The sequence below is a fragment of the Cheilinus undulatus genome, linkage group 1 (genome assembly GCF_018320785.1).
Source record: "Cheilinus undulatus linkage group 1, ASM1832078v1, whole genome shotgun sequence".
Taxonomy (NCBI): domain Eukaryota; kingdom Metazoa; phylum Chordata; class Actinopteri; order Labriformes; family Labridae; genus Cheilinus; species Cheilinus undulatus.
In genome coordinates this window covers 11,056,731-11,076,703 of record NC_054865.1, presented here as the reverse complement: position 1 = coordinate 11,076,703, position 19,973 = coordinate 11,056,731, and the positions used below count along the sequence as shown (strand labels likewise).

The window sequence follows — 19,973 nt, the reverse complement described above, 5'->3', positions numbered from 1 at the left end:
CCTAACTCGCACATTCTTTCACACTGAAGGAGAACAAGAGCAGGGCCTAAATTTAGCTGCAGATCTTTTTAAAACAATGGGGTTTAATTCACATATCCGTTTATTCTGCAGTCACTGGCATGGGGTGGGAAAGTGGAGTGAAAACATGGCTCAAGGACAAAACATTTTCTCTCTTTTTTTTGCTTCTGCTCATCTCAAAGCTATTGTCTGTATATTTTTAGTTCTTGTCAACTGAAAGACAATTATGTTGTGTTTACTGACATAATGGCACTCACTTTGGATCGGAGGAGACTGAATTAGACACAATCTTCACCACGATTCCACCTAGTGAATTTTAAATTTGTAGTATTTTTGTCTACTTTCATAAACCCTTGTGCAGATTTTTAGAGAACAATATTAATGACTGTGTATCAGTAGATTAATTCACTGCCACTACTGTGAGACAGATAGAACATGCTGGAATGCTTTGTTGGCAATACACAAAATTTCAAGTGTGGTGTGTTAGACCAGGGGTTCCCGGACTTCACCAGGCTATTGACCCCCTATAGCATTAGCCATTACAGAGCCAAGAAGTGGATTACAGGGCTTAAATGCTGAGTGCTTTCTCAGAAGCCTTGGCTTTTAAGGCTTGTAAAGTATCTGGTGCCACTGCATTTTAATAGTTAAAAAAATGAAAAAGAGATAGATGATTAAATAATAAATGGGCCCTTAAATTTGGTAGCCAAAAACAAAAAAATCAGAGATTTATTTTGTTTGAATTTTATGTACACTTTGCAGTGATAATACTATTAAACTATGCACTAATATTAACCATTTCTGCATTTCCAATCATTTTGCTTTTTATATCCCTTTTATAATCTAGTATTGCTAAAAACTTTAAAACTAAATTTCTACCCTACCGATGTTATGGGACTTTAAAAACTGAAACATCAGACAGTTTCTGCCCTTTTTTAGGAGGTGAAAAGTTAAAATTAATGGTCTTCAAAATGCTGTATTATGGTTTCAGAATCATGAGGACACTTTGAGAACAGTAATACTGGCTGATGAGATTTTCTTTTTCAAATGATGAACACATTTGTGGGCATTTAAAATCTTAAATTGTATTATAAGATTGCTCCAAAACATGGCAAATAACTTTCCTGAAAGGCAGAAATTTCTAACAAAATATACAGTACTGTGCAGAACTTTTAGGCATGTTTGGGCAAATTGAGGCTGAAGTAATGTGTTTAACGGGGAAGAAGCCAGTCTGAGGGTACCATCTGGAGGGACTGACACAACCCAGGTTGTGCTCTGGATGTCCTTGTATGTTACCAGGGTCATGGGAAAATAATCTGTAGGGGGTGGATGTGGCAAGTAAGCATGTCCTAGAGGAGTGGTTTCCAACCTTTTCTTTCTAAAGTCACACAAGATTCAGTCAAAATCTCAAGACACACCATATCCTTACAAAATAGCCTCTTTACATGTGTTACAGTAACTTAGGTTGTAGTATAGTTGTAGTAAAGTGTGGTTGCACAAATTCCCACAGAACACCTAAACTTGCCTTGAGCCTTGCCACACCAGTTAAGATCCACTGGCCTCATGGTTGTCATGAGCCCCTGGCTGTGCTGTAGATGAAGGGCCTGAAAACCGCTGGCAACACCTGGTCGTATTACCATGGGGGAACCCCTGGTAATGCTTGACCCTGCCCCCCCCCCCCCTTATCTAATCTTTCATTTTAAGAACACCCATCCGCTCTACTGTAAAAAAAAAAAAAACAATAATCACTATGTCAAAAAACTCAGATGAGGGATGAAGATTCCTTTATTTTAATAATAAGTGCATGTATTTTTTTCACCTTATGCCTAGAAACCTCTATCTAAGACCTGCCTGCACGTAAAAGAGACTGGGCCTTAAATTAGAATAGGCTTTTATTTGAGGTTTTACATTAGTTGCAACACAGAAAGAAAATAACATTAAGTACATTTCTGGCAGAACAGATCAGCACAAAAATATGTTTCCACATTTCTTTACATGCTTCGTGCCATCCTTGTATATCTTTAAATAAAAGCCCTCAGTATAGTGTTACATTCATGAAACTCCTAAACAAACTAATGAGTGCATTTGTCCACAGTGAAATCCATGACTGAAGCAGCTGCCTGGACATACAGGAAGAATAGATGTGAGTGGTATGTTGTATATAAATAAGGTATTCCTGTTTGAATAGCCTAACTGTAAAGGGAAGTTTGAAGTGTCAACACAGCTACACTTCCTGCAACCCTGCTTTATAAAACTCAGCTGCCCACAGCCACTCATCTTTTAAACCAAACTCTTATCTTTGGTGTTTCCTGTTTATTAACTTTGTTTTTCTGTTTTATATTCGTGGCTACATTCACATGCTTTTATATCTAACATAGAAATTAGAGATTGAATCGGCAGCAGTCAAAGTTACTGTTTTACTTTTAAAGGATCTTGCATGCATAAGCTAAAGTTGAATCCTTTTTTTATAAACTACATTCTTTTTCCCACTGTTTTAAACAGCAGCAGCAGGCTTCACCTTAAGGGTTGTACCATATAGTTAGCTTAACATACCCTGGCTTTCTTTGTGAAAGTGGACTCCACAAAGCCTAAAGCTCCAGGTTGAGATATCAGGTATCATGAAGCTGGTTTTGACCTTTCTCAGTTAACTCAAGCTTCCTACTTCAGGCTGTGAGCATGCTTACATAAAGGAGTTTAGCACGTCATTTGATGCTTCTTCTTTAAACATGTGAATCTGACATGAAACAAGCAGATTCAAACACAAGGAGAGAGATGGGGGACCGCAACATGTCCTAAGAGCAGGCAAGTGTCAAATACCACATTGTGCCAGGTATTTACTTCTCTGCACTGTAAATTTTAGGTTCCCCTTGCAAAAAAGTATAGCCTCTAGTGCTTTTATTTTGAAGGTGCTCAGTTTTTCTTGGTCACAAGTGGGAGGGCTCTGGAAAAAAATGCTGGGAACCTCTGCTGTAGGTACTATGCTAGTTCTTGTGTATTTCTTGCATATATCATATCATCACAGAACACAGCAATGTAATAGTAATCACATTTTTTCTTGTCTGCACAAAGTATGACAAATTCTAGTGTACCCTAGAAAAAAGAGTAAATAAATACCCACTTCTGCCAATACACCACTGTGTAGGACTAATGCACTCCTATAGAATAAAAGCTATAAAGCTCTGCAACAAAGTGAAAGGTAACCAGTGACATCTTCTTATCAGACACTCCTGGTGCCTTGTTATCTCCCTCTTTCTTTGTCCTTTATCCTTGTCACTCTATAAGTGAGGACAATTGGGAACTGGAGGTAAATAGCCTGACCTGTCAGACTGCATCTTGTTGCATCTTGTGCGTTGCTTGAGCGCTGTCAAGACACTGAAATAGGAATCAGTTTAATCCAGTGGTTCTCAACTGGTCGGGCACCATGAGACATCATCACCTCATGAGAAATCATGACTTAAATCATGACAAATGTTGCAATGTTTGCAATGTTTGCAGTGCATGGTTTTAGAAGGGCTCATTATCTTGGGAAAGCAGGCTTTGCTATCATGAGAAAAGGAGATGAATAAGTTAAAATCTTTAGAAAATGACTTAAAGGTACCTATTATTGCAAGAAAATGACATTTAAAAAATATGGATGTATATCACAGTGTCACATCACTTTCATTTGGGACAGGCTGTTAGACTTGAGCTTGTGTGGTGTGATAAATTAGACCTATGTGTTCTTAGAGACTGCTCAGCTTCCATACACAACAAGAGTGTCCAGAATTTCCATGAACACATTTGGTCAGCTAAAGATGTGTAAGATGATTTCAAACAATGACACTTAAAGGCTAGTTTTAACCCCTAACTCTGAATTTACTTGGAGTTGGGGACCATGCTGATCAAGGGCAGATAGCTTCATGGAAAAACTTAAGATTCAACAGACTTGGCTTATCCTCTAATCTCACGTAGTGCTACGCCTTTCTCTTCTGTTCTGTTTTAACGCTTGCAGGTTGCATGGGCCGCTTTCTCTCCTGCTTAGATGTATGATTTCAACAACACAGATTTTCAGTTCTCATGCTTAAAGAACACACTCAAACAGCTTTCTTTTAACTCTAACCATCCTGGGAAACACTCGAAACATTTCTACAACACCCCACCCCGACCACCAAGACCAAAAAAAACAACAAACGTAACAGAGCGGTATCTTTGACTTTGCTTTGAATGCCAATTACAGATCATTTCATCCCTGTCAACAAATTCTTCTTTTGTATCGCTGCCCTGGATGCTGATCCTTTTGAGGTTCAGCCTCGTTTTACCCTCCTGGATCTCCAAATAAGACTCAGATTCATTGCACATGTTCCCTCGAGTCTCCCTCCCGTAGTCTCTTCCTTTTTTCTCTCTGTCTTTACCAAATCTGTCTGTTCTTCTTGTCTTTAAATCTCCTCTTTTCCATTCTTCCATTTTTTTTTTAAGATATCATTTTTATGCTATCATCAAAATGAATTAGTGCGATCCCAAAAATACGCAGAAGGACATATGGTTTGGCCCAGTTTCTGAGAAGTGTGAGTTCATTTTTGGTCATTCTGTGAAAAGGATGTGTGTTTGTGTGGATTCATTCATTTACAAGTGGGATTTCCAGGGCCTCTTGGGAGTTTGAGGGTATTTTTAGTGCTGCTCACACAGAGGTGGACTTCAGAGTAATTAAGAACGCAGAAAAGGTGCTTAATTCTACTTTTCTGATCACTTTTTTAATCTTTTGTTCCTCTATTCTTGAAAGGCACACACAAGCATGCAAACACGCACACACAGTGAGCACCAGGTACATGAGCCTTAAGCCTCTTATGACTCCTTGTCTCCATGCACTGCAGACACAACAGTGTGTCAGGCAGAGGTTTAGGCATGGTGCGGGCCTTCTTTAATTACTGGGGGGATTGCTTAACAGATACGACTGTGCTTTCACAGGAGGAGGTGCTGGGTCAGTGGCTGTACTGTATGGGATTAGCAGTAAACACTTGCTTCAGTGAGAAAGAAGTGAGAAATATGTTCTTAAAGAAGCTACTGAGGTTCAGAGAGGAAGACACTAGGGAGACGTTAAAAGAATCCTCTATGTGTTTATTGAGTTTCTACACTTTTCACATTTATCCTGTGTCATAAGTTTGGTAGAAGGAGCACACTCGCTCCCTTTCTCGATATATTTCTGCCTAAAAAAAAGTATGAATATGTTTAAAGGCATGTAATCCCCAGTTGCCTCCAATATCTACAAAAAGGTTGTGCGTGCACTCAGTAACACTTTTATTAGCTGTAGTAAAGAAACTCGTATACACAGTGAGAGGAGCAGCCTGTTATTTTCAAAGACGCTTTGGATGTGGCTCACATGGGACCTGAACTATCTTGTCTTTATTATTTAAAAGAATAGTAGAGACACAAAACAGGATTGAATTAGTGTATGTGTGAGAGTCAGACAGGTAAGGAGGCTGCAGCTCAGTAAGGCTAAATCTCAGGTTGTGTGAGGCGACTGAAAATGCAGAAATATAAGAAACACTTTATAATAATTACACTTTAAGCTTTAATGAAGCATTAGTAAGTACTTCACTCATCATCTATTGAGGATTATTTATTTTTAATTTATATATCATCTGTGGTAAACTGCCTCATCCTGTATGCACATTTGCACTTAATAATGTAGATTATTTTATCTACCTCATAACTGCCTTTTTATTGCAAATTATTACAATTTTGATTATTTCTATTCAGTATTCTTGCACCCTTTGCACACCTTGAAACCACACCATCATTGCACATGCACTTGTACACACTAGAAACATACCTAACAAGAGCTTTTACTCATTGAAATCTTAATATTTATATTTTTTGTAGCTTTATTTTCTAATATTTAATGTTTAATTCCTGCAATTGAGGGTAAAGTTAACCAGAGTGAAGTCCTTTGTTGTGTTGAGCTATTAATGCACTTTTAACCCCTTTAACTAACCCTAACCCTAGCTCTAAATTTGACCTCTGACCCTAACCAGAACTCTATTAGTGGATAACTAGCCTTATAAAATCAGAAACTGCACCCCTGACCTGAACTCAGGAAGTTTTGTAGGTCTTTGGGTTTTGGTTTTGCTCCTTGGTGGAGCATGAAGGATCATCTCTCTCTGCAAATTTAACTCTTGAAAACACTGAAACATAATTTTAAACAAACGGTAACCCCTGACTCTGGGGGAAAAGCCCCCACCTGGCCCCCAGCTGAGTCTTCTTAATAGTAATAGCCATCTAATGAAAGCTGGCCCTTCCCCGTTGCCAAGTATTTGGGTTGAGCCATCAAACAGTCAATTTAGAAATGGATCAAATCGTGCTTAATCTTTAGACACCTTCCTGATGTTCATAGATTTTTTTCCTTTTCCTTTAAAATAGATTTATATCCTATCCTTTAACAATTAATTGATTGATTTTATTTACATAATATTTACTGAAAATTTCAAGGGGGTGGACTATGAACATTTGCACCTTTGGGTCCAAAAGTGGCAGTATTCTTTACACTCTATAATATGCTCTAAAATATAAATACTTTGTACTCCATATTGTGGCCCTTGAGGAAGTAAGTGTACATGGAGTTACTGATCAAACACAAGAACTCAAAAGGCTTTAATCAGTACTTTTGCCCTAAACCTAACCCTAAGGATCTCTCTGAACTCAGGCAGCATTTTTAACCTCTGTATTACAATGAAATATCGTGTACATATTATTCAGTGTTGCTGTGGCAGTGTGAGAGGAAGAACATCCCACATTTTATGTCACATTTTAGCTCTTTATGCAGGTGCTTCCCCTGATAAGGTGCTGGTAGTGATCTAAAACAAGTCTGTTTGTTTGGATGGAGTCTGCAGAGCTACTGTGAGTTGCAAAAGGGTCAACATTGTTGTGGTGCCATGCTCTCTAACAGCCAGTTTAGTAGTTTTCTTTCTCATGCACTGATTTCAACTCATACGACTTTCTTGGTGTTTACCTCAAAGAGGAAAAATATTAACAGTATTTCAAAGAATGAAAGATCAAGCCTGAAAAATGGTGTATTTTATTGCACATGAGCAATTATCCTGTCATTAGGGCACAGGTATCTTGTGTTTATTTCAAGTTTAATAATAGATGAAAACCTAACCTTTTCACACTGATACAACACTCAATTCCAACATCTTGAATCCATCCTACATCTTAAATTCAAACTCGTCCCATAAAGACTCATGACAACGTGAACACCCACTGTTCTCATCTCCTGTAGCGCAGTGGTCTGTTACTCTGCTGTGCACACAGTTGGTTTTTTTGCTGAACAAACACAGAGACACGTCAGGCGCAGTCAAAACACTCCAAACCATCGCAAGTTTGGGTGGGAGGAAGACATTTTCGCCTCGTTGTCACCAGCGTGAGTTTGGACGTACCATCAAAGGAGTTTCGGTGACAGCCCAGTGAAGGCTGCTTTGTTTGCCTAAGTCGTCTCCATTCCTTTTAATGAGCCATTATGGTTATGTTTTGTCTCAGTCGTGTTCGCTGGCTGGCTGAGTTTCTGAGGCTGCAAGACAGAGGATAAACGGGGTAGGGGGGATGATGGTAGTGGGGGGGTGGTCCCTTGTCTCCAAACCTTCTTGGAGTGTTTTAGGAAAGAGAAACTATCTGAAAAAGGGGGTTATAATTCAAAAGGTGTGAGAGTTTGAAGAAGTTTGCCATGACTTTTTATGTATTTTACCAAAAGCGTTAGCCACCTTTTTATCCACTTCTTCAACTGGTGCTTTTTTGCAGATTTTATAAGATCAGTGCACAGAAAAATGACACCTTAAAACCCACTGCCCTTGTCCTACGCAAGAGTATACTGTAGACAGATTCCTTAACTCCTAACTTTAACTTTGTGAAGCTTTCATGAACTGTCTCATTGCTTTTAAAGTTTCCCAAATTGCGCCTTGAAGTCTCGAACCTTCACTATCCTCATCAGTATCCTCCTTTCCTTTTGTCTCCTCTGTTTGCCTGGAGGTGCGAGGAGCTTCCTTCTCACAGCGTGTTGCAAACTGTAACAGAGCGGGATAGAAAGTGATGGGATGTTGAAGGGGGGATGATGAGGGGTGTTGGGTGGCTAAGCAGACACTGTGACAACCCACCTGTCAGCAGGTACTCAGTATAATTGGTAAACGAAGGCCGCGGGATAGTAGCGGGGCCCCTCTCTTCTCTCTGTCTGCAGCTCAGTTCATTGTTTGACGAGTATTTGAAGTCGCCAGGCGGTTGTTGGAAGCAGGTTCCCTCCTTGTTTGGTTCAGAGAGAGACGGAGGCCGACCAGAGGAGGAGAAAGAAGGTGAAAGAGACGTCAAGAGTAGAAAGACCATGTCCACATGCGTAACTTGACTGGATTAAAAGCTACAATGCTGCTGGTCCACGACTTTTCCAAAAAAGTGTGTGTATTTTGATTTTGCATATTATTTTAACAAATTGCACAAAATGCAAGAAAAATGTGATCAATTCTACCTAGAAACACAAGATGTAGAATTTTGCCCCGAAAAGTGACCATTTCTATATAATATATTTTTTTAATTCAGCTTTTACAGCATTAATACTTGCTTATATTTTCAAAGACAGCTAAAAATTTTTAATTTTATCATTGCAGTAGGTTGTGCCTTGTCAAGGGGGTTGCCATAGGTAAGACCAGTACCCCTTGGTGGCACCCACCTCTGCAACCCCCTTCTCAATACTACTTCCTGTTTTGAATTGAGGATTTTGTCTAGTTAACACACCACTTCACAAGGTGTATTTAGTAAACAGCAAACTGACAGTTTCTCTTGATTTTTAAAAATGAAGAGAAATCGACTTAAAAGTGCACTTCTACTGGGGCGCAGATAGTCTAGCTACCCACGAATGCGGGCAACCCAAGTTCAAGTCCGGCCTGTGGCTCCTTTCCAGCTTGTCTCTCCCTGCTCTCTCATCCCTGTTTCCATCTCTATCCACTATCCTCTATCAATAGAGGCAGAAAAAGCCCCCAAAAATACACGTAAAAAAACAAGGTGCTGTGGAAGCAGCCCCAGAGTGCACATACATCCTTGAATTTCAGAGCACATGCATAGTCTGGGACCAGTAAACTTTTCAGTGCATTTCTCCCTCTGTATGACAAATTCATGAATGAAAATATAACATCAGTTTTAGTAAATATGTCTTTTTTGGTGCTATGTTAAGATTTTTATTGAGCAGAGCCTTCACTTACACACAAAGAGAAAAAAGTGGAGATGGTCAGAGCTGGGCAGCGCCGGTCTGTACTTGCTAAATTATGTTATTGTTTTGACTGAGAGCCCCCTGATGGTGAAATTTTACACATTGTGCATTTAAATAGATTCAGTGGGAGCTGCATCAGGCTGTTATTGATCAGGATTGATGTGTCTCTCTGTGGTGCTGATCAAAGGCTGGTTTGAAAGGCAATGGGGGTCGTACAAAGACATCACCTATATCCAGCTGCTATGTAGACATCTAAAAACATTGTTTTGGCCGTCATTTAAACATTTCGTTGTGGTTTTGTAACCCAGGTTTACCTTACAATTTACATATTTGGTATTTGGTATGCAAAAATAGAATCTACATGAAACAAAAAAAAAGAAAGATTTTTTGTAAAAACAGCCAAAATAAAACTATGAAAATTATATTTACAATATAAAATGGAGTTATAACTAGTTTTTTTTTTTTTTTTATGCTGTGTTGCTGTAGCTTAGCTTGGAATATTTCTCCTGGATAAAGCTTTGATGTAGTGAAACCTAGTTTATCTTTATTTATTATCAGCATAAACAACTTTATCACAAAAAATGAGCAAATGGCTCATGTTTATAAAGGATAGAGTGATGACATTATGTGATAATGTCAAAGTCACACTTTCCATTGATTGGGATACCCCCCCATAAATAAATAAATAAATAAATAAATAAATAAACAAAAACAGTTTGTTAATGATAAAAGATATTATTAGCTAACCTACAAAGGGTCAAAATAGATTGTTTCATGATCAGATTACGTACAATCAGCTTTTATTTTCTTGTTCTGAAGGTGTTAGATGAATTATTTCTTGCAATACCATGTTTTTATTTATTTGGAATGATAATGGTTTGTGTTATGGTTAGGGGTGTAATGGTACAGAAAAATTTTAGTTCGGTACGTACCGCGGTTTCGAAGTCACGGTTCGGTATGTTTTCGGAACAGCAATTGAAGCGGATAAATAAAATGTAATTTTAATTTTTTAATTAAACTGTATTTAAATAAATAGGCTGAATAAATAACATTTAAATTATAAATAATGCTGCGACTTCCTTCCAAAAGTTCTTCAATGATTAAAAAAATATATATAATACATTTTTTAATAACTAGGTTATTTTCATTGATATATTGACATGTTTATACCTGTTCTTTAAACACTAAAATTTTCCAGCTAACTTGAATGCATCATCACACAACCGCAAGTTAGCTTGTTAAGTATGCAAATTAGCATTCTGTTTGCCGATTTCAACACAGACTTCAGCACTGGACTATTTTTTTAATCAATGGGACCTACTTTTCACCGCCCATCTTGGAGGATAAAGAGGTTAAAGCCGTGTGAAATCTGAGGATAACTTTACCTATGACACAGCTGCAGAGTCCCTCTCTCACTCCTCCGAGGCTGATAGTTGAAGGTAAAGTTAATACGATTCACAGAGCCAGAGCACCATTGCTATACGGGTGATTTAAATAAAGCGGGCGACTCTTCTAACTCCACACACGCCATTGCTCTTCTTCGTTTGTTTTTGTAACTGCTCCTTCTTCTGTAATGACGGTTGCTGGCAGCTTTTAGGCTCATTGCTGCCACCTGGATTGAAGTGAGAACTCGACTTTTTCTAATACTCACTTGAACGTGTTCGTCGTATTACTGCGTGCACCTAACCGTGACGGCCATGCCGTGATGGTAAGGGACGAATACAGATACCGTTACACCCCTAGTTACAGTATGTGATGAAAAATGATTTGAATCAATTTTTGAGTTATTTCATTAAAAAAAAGATATCCAACACAATACATGTATTTCTGTTTGTTTTGGGTATCTTTATCAGAGATAACAGAGTTCATAATCTAAGTGGTATGGAATCTGGGCCTTTCTAGTGTTAAATAAGAGCCACTTCACTGGTAGGTTCACTGAAGACGAGTGGACAGCCATGCCGGTACACTTCATTGTGCATTGTAGCGGATAAATATACATTTCATCCATATCAGACTCATCCTCTTCTCTCAATGCCAATTCCAGCCATCAGGCTCTGTTTGCCCTCTAATGAAACATATTCATCTTCATCGCACTCTCTCGCGGCTCTCAAACTCACTTTACAGCATAGTCAATTAAACCCTTAGGGGCCACTCTGTGCAGAAAAGGATATATAATGCTTTGACATTTCAGCGAGTCCACATTAGGCCCACCCATAGAGTGTTCTGCTCTGAGCTGGATGGAGAGGAGTCAGAGCCGGGGCCTGGAGGTAGAGGGAAGCCTGACCGAGGGATTGGGTCTCTTATAAGCTAGTTAGCTCTTTGGATCCAGTTACTTATGCTGATGTAAAAGGGCAATTGTAAGCTGATACTGAAGTATTTCTGTGACCCCTACGCCGGCCTCCTGTTCTCATATTAGGCTTCATAATATTAATATATACTTATGCTTATAAAGTGTAACAATAGACTAACTAATAAACAAGTTAAATAGACCTAACTGAATAGAAGAGTGTATTAGAGCTGTGAATCAGCAGCAAAGCTTCTTAAATTTTGCTCTTTCTTCGGTCTTATCTAAGTAAAGGATCATCTATTTTGTTTGCTTGACGTGCTCCCTCCTAACCGTTCATCTAGTCATTGGAACAACTTGGGGTCAGCAGTGTAACGATGCAAAACAAGCCTCATAACAAGCCCACAGCTGCAGGCTCTGTGTGGGTATCTGTGCATGTGTTTGTGCGTCTCTGAGGATTGGAGTTGATCCTGTGTCTCAATGGCATGAAACAGCTTGACAGAGCCAACTCCTCCTCCAGGCTGAACATCACCGCCATCCCTTGTCATACACCCCCCACCCTTCACTTGGGGGCACTAACTTAGATGTGTGCATCAGAAGTGTGTCTTAATATGTCTGCAAGTGTCAACTTAGCACGCTTATCTTCAGGGAACTTTGTCCCCAGTGAGGTCGAAAGTGCTCTCTAGTGTCAGTGAATTTAAATGCACTAAAGAGTTGATCTTTTTTTGTCTTATCTTTTTAAGACAAAATGTGAGGGCTGAACAAAATGGAAAACATTATTTAGGCCTGTCCTGGTATTAGTGACAGTTTTAGACCTGGGAACTATACCCTGGAAAAATGTAAGTAAGGTTAATGAATGTGGATGTGTGCATTACACTAGAAAATTACTACCAAAAGTACTTTTGAATGACCAAAAATTCAAAATCCCTTTGCAACTCGTTGCACATGTTGGTGCTGTTGTCCAGTGGCTGTGCATCTGCCTTTAAATGTGTCTACTCTACCGCCATGCTACAGCCTAGTATACAGCCTTTATAGCCAAATATCCTTGAAAAACAAAGAAATATTAAGTGCAGAAAGTTGTTTGAAACAATAAACAGACACAAGCAGAAGTCAACTTGTGTAACCTTTTAATTATAAAAGTTGCTGTAATTGTATAAAACAACATGATGGGGATATTTCCACAAAGTAAATGCTGCCTTTACTGTAATCTTGCTAGTCTAATTAGTTTTTCAGTTAATATTTTTTGCAACAAAAGCCAAAGGGAAACACATCTATTTCTTTTCCAGTTATGGATGACTTTTTGAAAACATGACCATAATGTATTGCTTGAAAAGCAGAAATAATGCAAAGTGTGACTTGTTAGTACAACAACGATCATCTGGGCACACCAGAGGATTGTAGATGGAATGATTGCAAAAATCAAGGCCATGGCTGATACCGATGTTCAAAATAGCTGATGGCCAGTACTTCTTCTGGTGTTACGGACCCCTAATGCCAACACTCTATCTCATGTCTGACCACAAAAACTGGAGTTGGCCAATGGGTCACATCTTCTGGTCAATAATAAATCTCTTTTCTCAATGAGCCACTAAAATATCACAATTAAATTGATACAAACCAACGATAAACATCTGCTCCTGATATTGGTTCATGCCTGCACCATTCACTGATGGTCGATACTTGTCAAAAGGGCCAATATTGGCTGATACTGATGTTAAACTGATGCATCTGTGCATCCCTGATACTCTGTAATACCTTAGCTGCAACACTGTTATTTTTTTCTTTGTGAAGAAGGCTTTAGAATCTGATTAAGGGATGCCACCAGACTACATAATCAGAACAACCTGGACAATAAAGCAGTTCTGATCCATTTTGGGAGGTCAGATCAGCGAATGCAAAGTGCTAAGAAGGTCTTAAGATTCTGTTTAATGTTTTAGAGTTCAAACTAGAGGTTTTTTTTTTTTTTTGTAATACTGGGATTCAAGCCATGGCTCTTAACTTCTCTTACATTGTGTTCCTTCAATTATGTCCAGCTGTCACGTCCGACGGATCGAGCTTTTAATTCTTAGCAATCCATCTCAGATTTCCTATTGAAAGAGGGATAATGCAGTTGTGTTTATTGCCGAGGATACCAATGTTGACTGTTTTATGGTGGGCCGTACGTGATTCTTATTTGTAAATTGTGTTTGTTTCTATCAATAGATCTGCATGTGTGCCTGTAAAATGGGTAAACTACATTTGGTATGCCCAGCCACTGATATGTGGGACAACAATGCTCAGCTTCTATTGTGCTGTGCGACTCTATAGGGGTTAGCTGGCACTACATTTGAACAGATGTGTTTCATATCATTGTTGTTATTTACCAGTGATAGGCTGGAGCTCAAGAAAATGCCCCCCTGTTCTGATTTACTCATTCGGACAGTGGACTTATGCAGAGATGCTGAAAAACCTGGATCTTTTCTGCACGGATAGACGTGCAGATTTATTATTCATGAAGCTAATGCATTGTTTCTGTTGCTTTATATCTCTTTTTTGTTCTCTCATCCTGCTTTTTTTCCTCCTCCCCCCCTTTCCTCTGGATGGTGCACTGAATTCTCCCAGGCAAAGGTTGGCAGTTAAATGTCTGTGTTGAAATGAGAAGTTTGAAAGACGAAGCGCTATCTCTTTATATATGTGTGTGCGTGTAAACTGATTTAAATCGGTCTTTGAGCCCTACAGAATGGCGCTTTAAATGTTAAATGGGGGTTGAAGCCTGCCTGAACTAATTTGTAGGGCTTTGCACCGTGTTGACATTTAAATGTGATAAGAATAGCAAACTGTACCGACCTATTTTGAAGATGCTTTCGGAATACATTCACATCAGCTGCGGCCTATAATTAATAAAAAAAGACAGGCCTCTCTCGCTCCAGATTTGATTATAATACAACCTTATAAACACACCAGGGATAGATGAGAGGAGACGAAGAAGAGAAAGAACTAGGGGAGGGAAGAAAAGAGAAGAATTACAGGAATAAAAACAAGAGAAATGATGGGGGGAGGAATTAAGAGGGAGGTGGATTGCGAACACCTGGTCTTTGAGGCAGATTGCGTTGGCTGGCTGCTGTGCTATCACATTACTCTGATCCTGCCTCTCTTGTTTGTCAGAGAATTGAGGAGAGGGAGAGAGAGAGAGGGAGAAAGAGAGAGAGGAAGAGAGAGGGAGCGGGTGGTGTTGGGGGGGGGCGGGGTCGGGGTCTGCGAAATCAGCATGCAAATAACACCACATTGTTAACTTAATCAGATACAGGGGGAGAAAATATGGAGAGGGATGGGAGGAGGGTGATGGGGGGTGAGGGGAGAGGGAGGGTTTGCCAAGGAGGTGAGGCAGAAAGGAAGAAGAGGGGCTTTTGCAGTGATGGGAGACGGCAGAGGGCGCAGATTATAACCACCCACACCCCAGCTCCACCTCCCACCACTGTCCACATCCAACACCCCGGGGCTGCTCTGGATCCCAGGGAGGAGACGCTGTATGAATGTCTGTGTGGGTATTTGAGGGAGACTGATGCAGCCTCTTCAGGGCTCCGTCAAGTGGTAAGCACAAGCCGTTAGCAGCTGGCTAATAAGCTAGCCTGTCTTGGCCAGGCTGCCAGGCTCAGACATTTTCATAATGCTACTGTAAATGTCAGGATATTTCCGTCATAAACAATAAAAGTTGTGGTGTCCAAGTAACCCTTAGCAACCATTTAGACACTAATGACAGCAGTGGTGTGTCTTATAAACACAGATCAGTCCCCTAAAGGCCGAAGAGGCCCTGTTTGAAATGAAGTAGGGCTATCAAATGATCAGGGTTTTCCACTCACAATTAATCTCTAAATTGTGGTTGTGATTAATGACATTTTAATTCCTTGTTTAAAATGCAATTATTTTGCATTTCAACGCACAAATAAAGTCAATGTTGATGATATGAGTCTAGACATACCCATGTCTTGATTTGTGATAAAATAGGTCAAAAACATGGAAGGCACTGCACTACTACACCAGTGTGGTCAGATATACTCAGAGTTAGGAGGGCCACACATGGCCTAGTGGTTAGGTCGCACCCAATGTAAATGGGGCGCCCAGGTTCGAGTCTGGCCTATGGCACCTTTCCTAAATATCTCTCCTCCACTTGCACATCCCTGTTACTGAATCTATCAACTGTCTTTCTCTATTAATAAAGGCATATAAAGCCCAGAAAATATATCTATAGAGAGGACAACTCCAAAGTGTTTTATCTGCTGAAGGCAAGATTTAACATTGTTAAGAAATATGCAGGAGCGCATGTACAAAATGACTCAACATTCATTTATCCTCTGCTTTGTGTGAGGTAATATAGACTTTCAGGAGACTAAGTTTGATCTCTTTCTCTGTGGAAGTAACTAAGTCAGGCCTGTAAAGCCTTTGCTTTGTAAATTACTCTAGCTGAAGCTAAGACTGTGTTGCTCCCTGTTAATAAAATACCTTATTTTATTTTCTAAAGAATTAAAAACTTTGGTGGATTGAAAGTTACAACAGCATAAACACACAAAAAAAGATCTTGCCACAGATAGAAGAGTAAATGAACTGCTACACCCATGTGGTCTGAAGCTCAGAATTACAGATAGAAGACAGCTTGAAAGTGCTTATATGTCACAAACAGTGCAACCAGTTTTATATCTTCAGAAATAAGCAGGAGTGCATATACAAAATGACCCATTGATGTCAAGTGATCTCCACTTAATGTGACTCAATTTACACTTTAAGGAGATCTAGTTTAGTTGCTTTGTCTTTGTCAGTAACCTAGTTGTGTCTTGTATGCTTTTTCTTTGGAATTTGTACCACCGAAAGCTAAGACAATGCTGCTTCCTGTTAAGATAAAAATCTTACATCATTAGCCTTTCCACAAAAGAGCTTGCAACATATAGATTAAAGATAAATCAACTGCTATACTGCTGTGGTCTGAAACCAAGACTTATGCAACCACGCAATTTCAAAGTGCATATTTTGTTAAAAACAGTGTTAGACGTTCAGAAATATGCACAAGTAAAAATGACTCCTGTTTAATATGACTGCACACGCTTTTCAGAGGATCTAGTTTACTTGCTTTCTCCGTGTAAGTAACCCATTTAGGCCTTTTTCTGATTTAACTTTGCAAATGATACTATCTTAAGCTATGTTGCTTCATTTTAAATCCAAAACCTTTTATTTTGAAAGAAAATAACATTGTCCCTAACACGAAAAGAGATTGGCACAGATTGAAAAGTCGCGAACTGCTACACGAGTGTTGTCTGTTGCTAAGACTTGGAGATAGGACTTAGCTTGAAAGTGCTTATTCTGTCAAAAACAGTGGTAACTTTACGTATTAGAAATTTGCAAGAGTGCATGTACAAAATGACTCACAGGCATCTCTTTACTCACTGCTAAATTTGACTAGTTTTTTTGAGTAACCCTATAATACCTAAAATGCTTATCCGTTTTTCTTTTTTTAAGTTATATTTTCTAAGCTTGGACTGTGCTGCTTTCTGTTTGGCTAAAAACCATACTTTTATTTTGAAAATAAGCATTTTTGATAGATCAAAACTCAAAGAATTAGCAAAAACACAAAAGAACTTGCTACAGATGGAAAAGTAAATGGCAAATAGCTAAAGGGTTAAAAAGGTAAAAACGTGATATCACAATGTGCAACTTACTTTTGACTTGTCCTCTGCAAGGTTTTATCTTTTAAGTGAAGAAGTCATTTAAAGATGAAGCAGCTTAATTTTTCTCAGTCACTGTGAAGAAAACCCTAGTGCAGTATCTAGCTGCCACCCGATTTAGTAGCTTATCTATGTGTGGCCAAGAGGACAACTAACTTTAGGTGTTGCATTGTTTCAGGCTGACACATAATACTCAGTTTACAGCATACATCTTCAGATTTTGTCACAATACGTATAAAAGAGATGTCAAAGTGAGTATGAAGAGTTTGTGCAGATTTGCATACACAAGGTGTGTGTTAATGTGCTGTAGTGTGGTTGTGGTTGTGTTTCTCCAGGGAGAAGTTCATACAGTGTACTACAAAGAGGTCATTTTTTATTATAAATATCCACGGCCTTAATGAACTTAGCCCCCGCCTTCACTAGTGTGCACACGAGCACAGAGCTGTGTGTGTGTGCTGCATCTTTTTAATGAGTGTATGTACTGTAGCCTTTGTAGCAGAAGATAAGTCGGTGACGCTGCTGAAGGTCAAGCAGAGCAGAGCTGAATGAGAGAAATGCAGTGTTTGCTGGGACAGTCGGCGCGGCGCTGAAGCTCTGGTGCAGACAGATGCAAGGAATCCTGGGATAGGGCCCGATCACACCTGCAGAGAGCGATACACAGGTGCCACCTTACACTGAGCATCTTAAATAGATCTGAACTACATTTTTCTGGGATAAAACTTGACCCCTTTTAGTCCATATAGGTATTTCTATAAAGTTGAGGTCTTTGAGGCTAAAATGGGACACTCCAAATTTACTGTTGGCTGTGTTTCCTCTATTTATTTCCCCTGTTTAAACTCCGACATAGTTTGATACACATTTTAAAAAAACGCTGCACCAGTTTGAGCTTTTTTCAAATTTATAGTGAATATTTTTAGTGGAATTACTTTAAACCACATTTAGCTCCTAAGTCCAGAAAAGAGTACTGGAAAAAATCTTGTATTGAACAATTTAGTTAAGTCTATCAAAATGAGCATAATAAGATGCACAATGTTAACTTGAGTTGAATGAACTTAAAGCAATAATGTCTGTTTGATTGAACTTTATTTTTTAAATTGGGTCCGCAATAAAAAGAGAATGTAATTGAAGATATCAAACACTAAATGCAAGACCTGTGTTCACTCTAAGAAGAAAACCCTACCCTTGGTAACAAGCAGTTGGGATTGACATCCCATACATCATATATGACAAGATAAAACACTGTAAGTCGTAGCCATGTACTTTTTCTCCTCTGGAAGCTCTCGATTTTTCCATTCCAATGATGCTATCCATGCCTTTGTAGCACTTATGGAAGCTTTTGTTGCAAGCCTGGAACTTGGGTGACTTTGGAAGGTCTTTAAGGATTAAATCCATGCTTGTAAATCAGATATTGAATGTCTCTTTAGCCATTTTTAATTCACTGTTTGATCATTTCTGCTGCTAGCAGCTGATGCTATCTTTCACTGTGTATCACACAATGCATTGTGACAGGATATGATGGTCAATGGCAGGCTGTTCTGTAATTGCATCATACTTTGTCAAATTGCTCATGTCTTTACTCTAGGGATAGCCTGAACAGCTCATAATTGAAAGGAAGAGACACAGAGAGGCTTTGATGTGTCTCTCTGTGTCACTGCAGACAGGAACCGCTTTGGGAAATGGCACAATTAGACCCAACACAAAAGAGTGCAAGGACTTTTTTTGTACATTTGTGAAAATTTTAATTTTTTTTTTTTTTGTTAAGGAGTATTTTTTTGCACATTTTTGACCCCAAAAGATGGGAGAAAAAGTTTGTAAAAAAAACCAAAAAACCAAAAAACCAAAAAACAAGGTTTTAGTCATCACTGTTTACTGTGAGTCACACATTAAAATCTTTGGGTTTTAATTCACATTGATTTTTTTTCTTTTGTCTTCATAGTCTCATATTTTTTTTTTAATTCAAGGGACTTTTCTGCAGCACAAACGCCCAGGTTGTTCTGAATAAAGGATGTTTAAAGCTTGACTGTGCACCACAGGGGACAAGCGTTTTAAGACAAAACTTCCAGTTGATGATTAAACAAAAAAGCTCACGGCTCGAAGGGTTGACTTTGCTGATCTGAAGTTAACAAGTTTGGTTTATTCAGTTCATTCACGAAATCAATAAAAATGAAAATGCAATCAACTTTGAAAATTCATAAAAAACTCATTAATGAAATGGGACAACTGAGAAGCTACTTGGAGCTTGTAGATAGGGGTCAAACATCATGATATACACAATTCTAAATCTGGTTCAACCAGCATTCTTATTGCTAAGTTAAGACTCAGAAATACCCTAAATAAATTGTGACAATAATACAGTACACTAAGTTGCAAGATTAACTTGAGCTGTTTAACTTGATTTGGATAATTCAGCTGCCTGTTACCTTTCCTAGTATTCTTAAGTGCATTTTTTTTATTTTTTATTGTTGCCTTTATTAGTGAAAATATTATGAAAAATAACATATATGCCCAACAGGGCTGGCAAAATGTTACTTTCTGTTGTCTTGTAAAGAGATGCCTATGTCTAGTAAGTACATGTTAATTCAAGACACCCATAAGGGACATTTCTTTGCCCCATTGGCTGTTATTCAAACTTACTATGGTAAATAAACAGCATGTCTGAACAAGGACCCTAACATGCACTTAATATCTTAAAGAATGTGGTTATCTAGATTCATCAGTTCAGTTTATGATAAATTGGTATTATTGTGTTTTTGACTAG

At 38.8% G+C, this 19,973-nt stretch overlaps 1 protein-coding gene across 3 annotated transcripts in view; it reads left to right on the top strand.

The window, feature by feature from the left end:
* The window catches only part of znf536 (zinc finger protein 536), a 365,283-nt gene that overhangs the window by 155,120 nt on the left and 190,190 nt on the right, over positions 1-19,973 (top strand). The window contains exon 1 of one of the 3 annotated variants that reach the window (XM_041783656.1): positions 2,110-2,158. The exons of the other annotated variants lie outside the window; for them this stretch is intronic. Coding sequence (XP_041639590.1) covers positions 2,157-2,158 — 2 coding nt within the window. The 5' untranslated portion in view covers positions 2,110-2,156. Of the gene's footprint in view, positions 1-2,109; positions 2,159-19,973 lie in introns of those variants that run through there. 3 annotated transcript variants of the gene reach the window in all.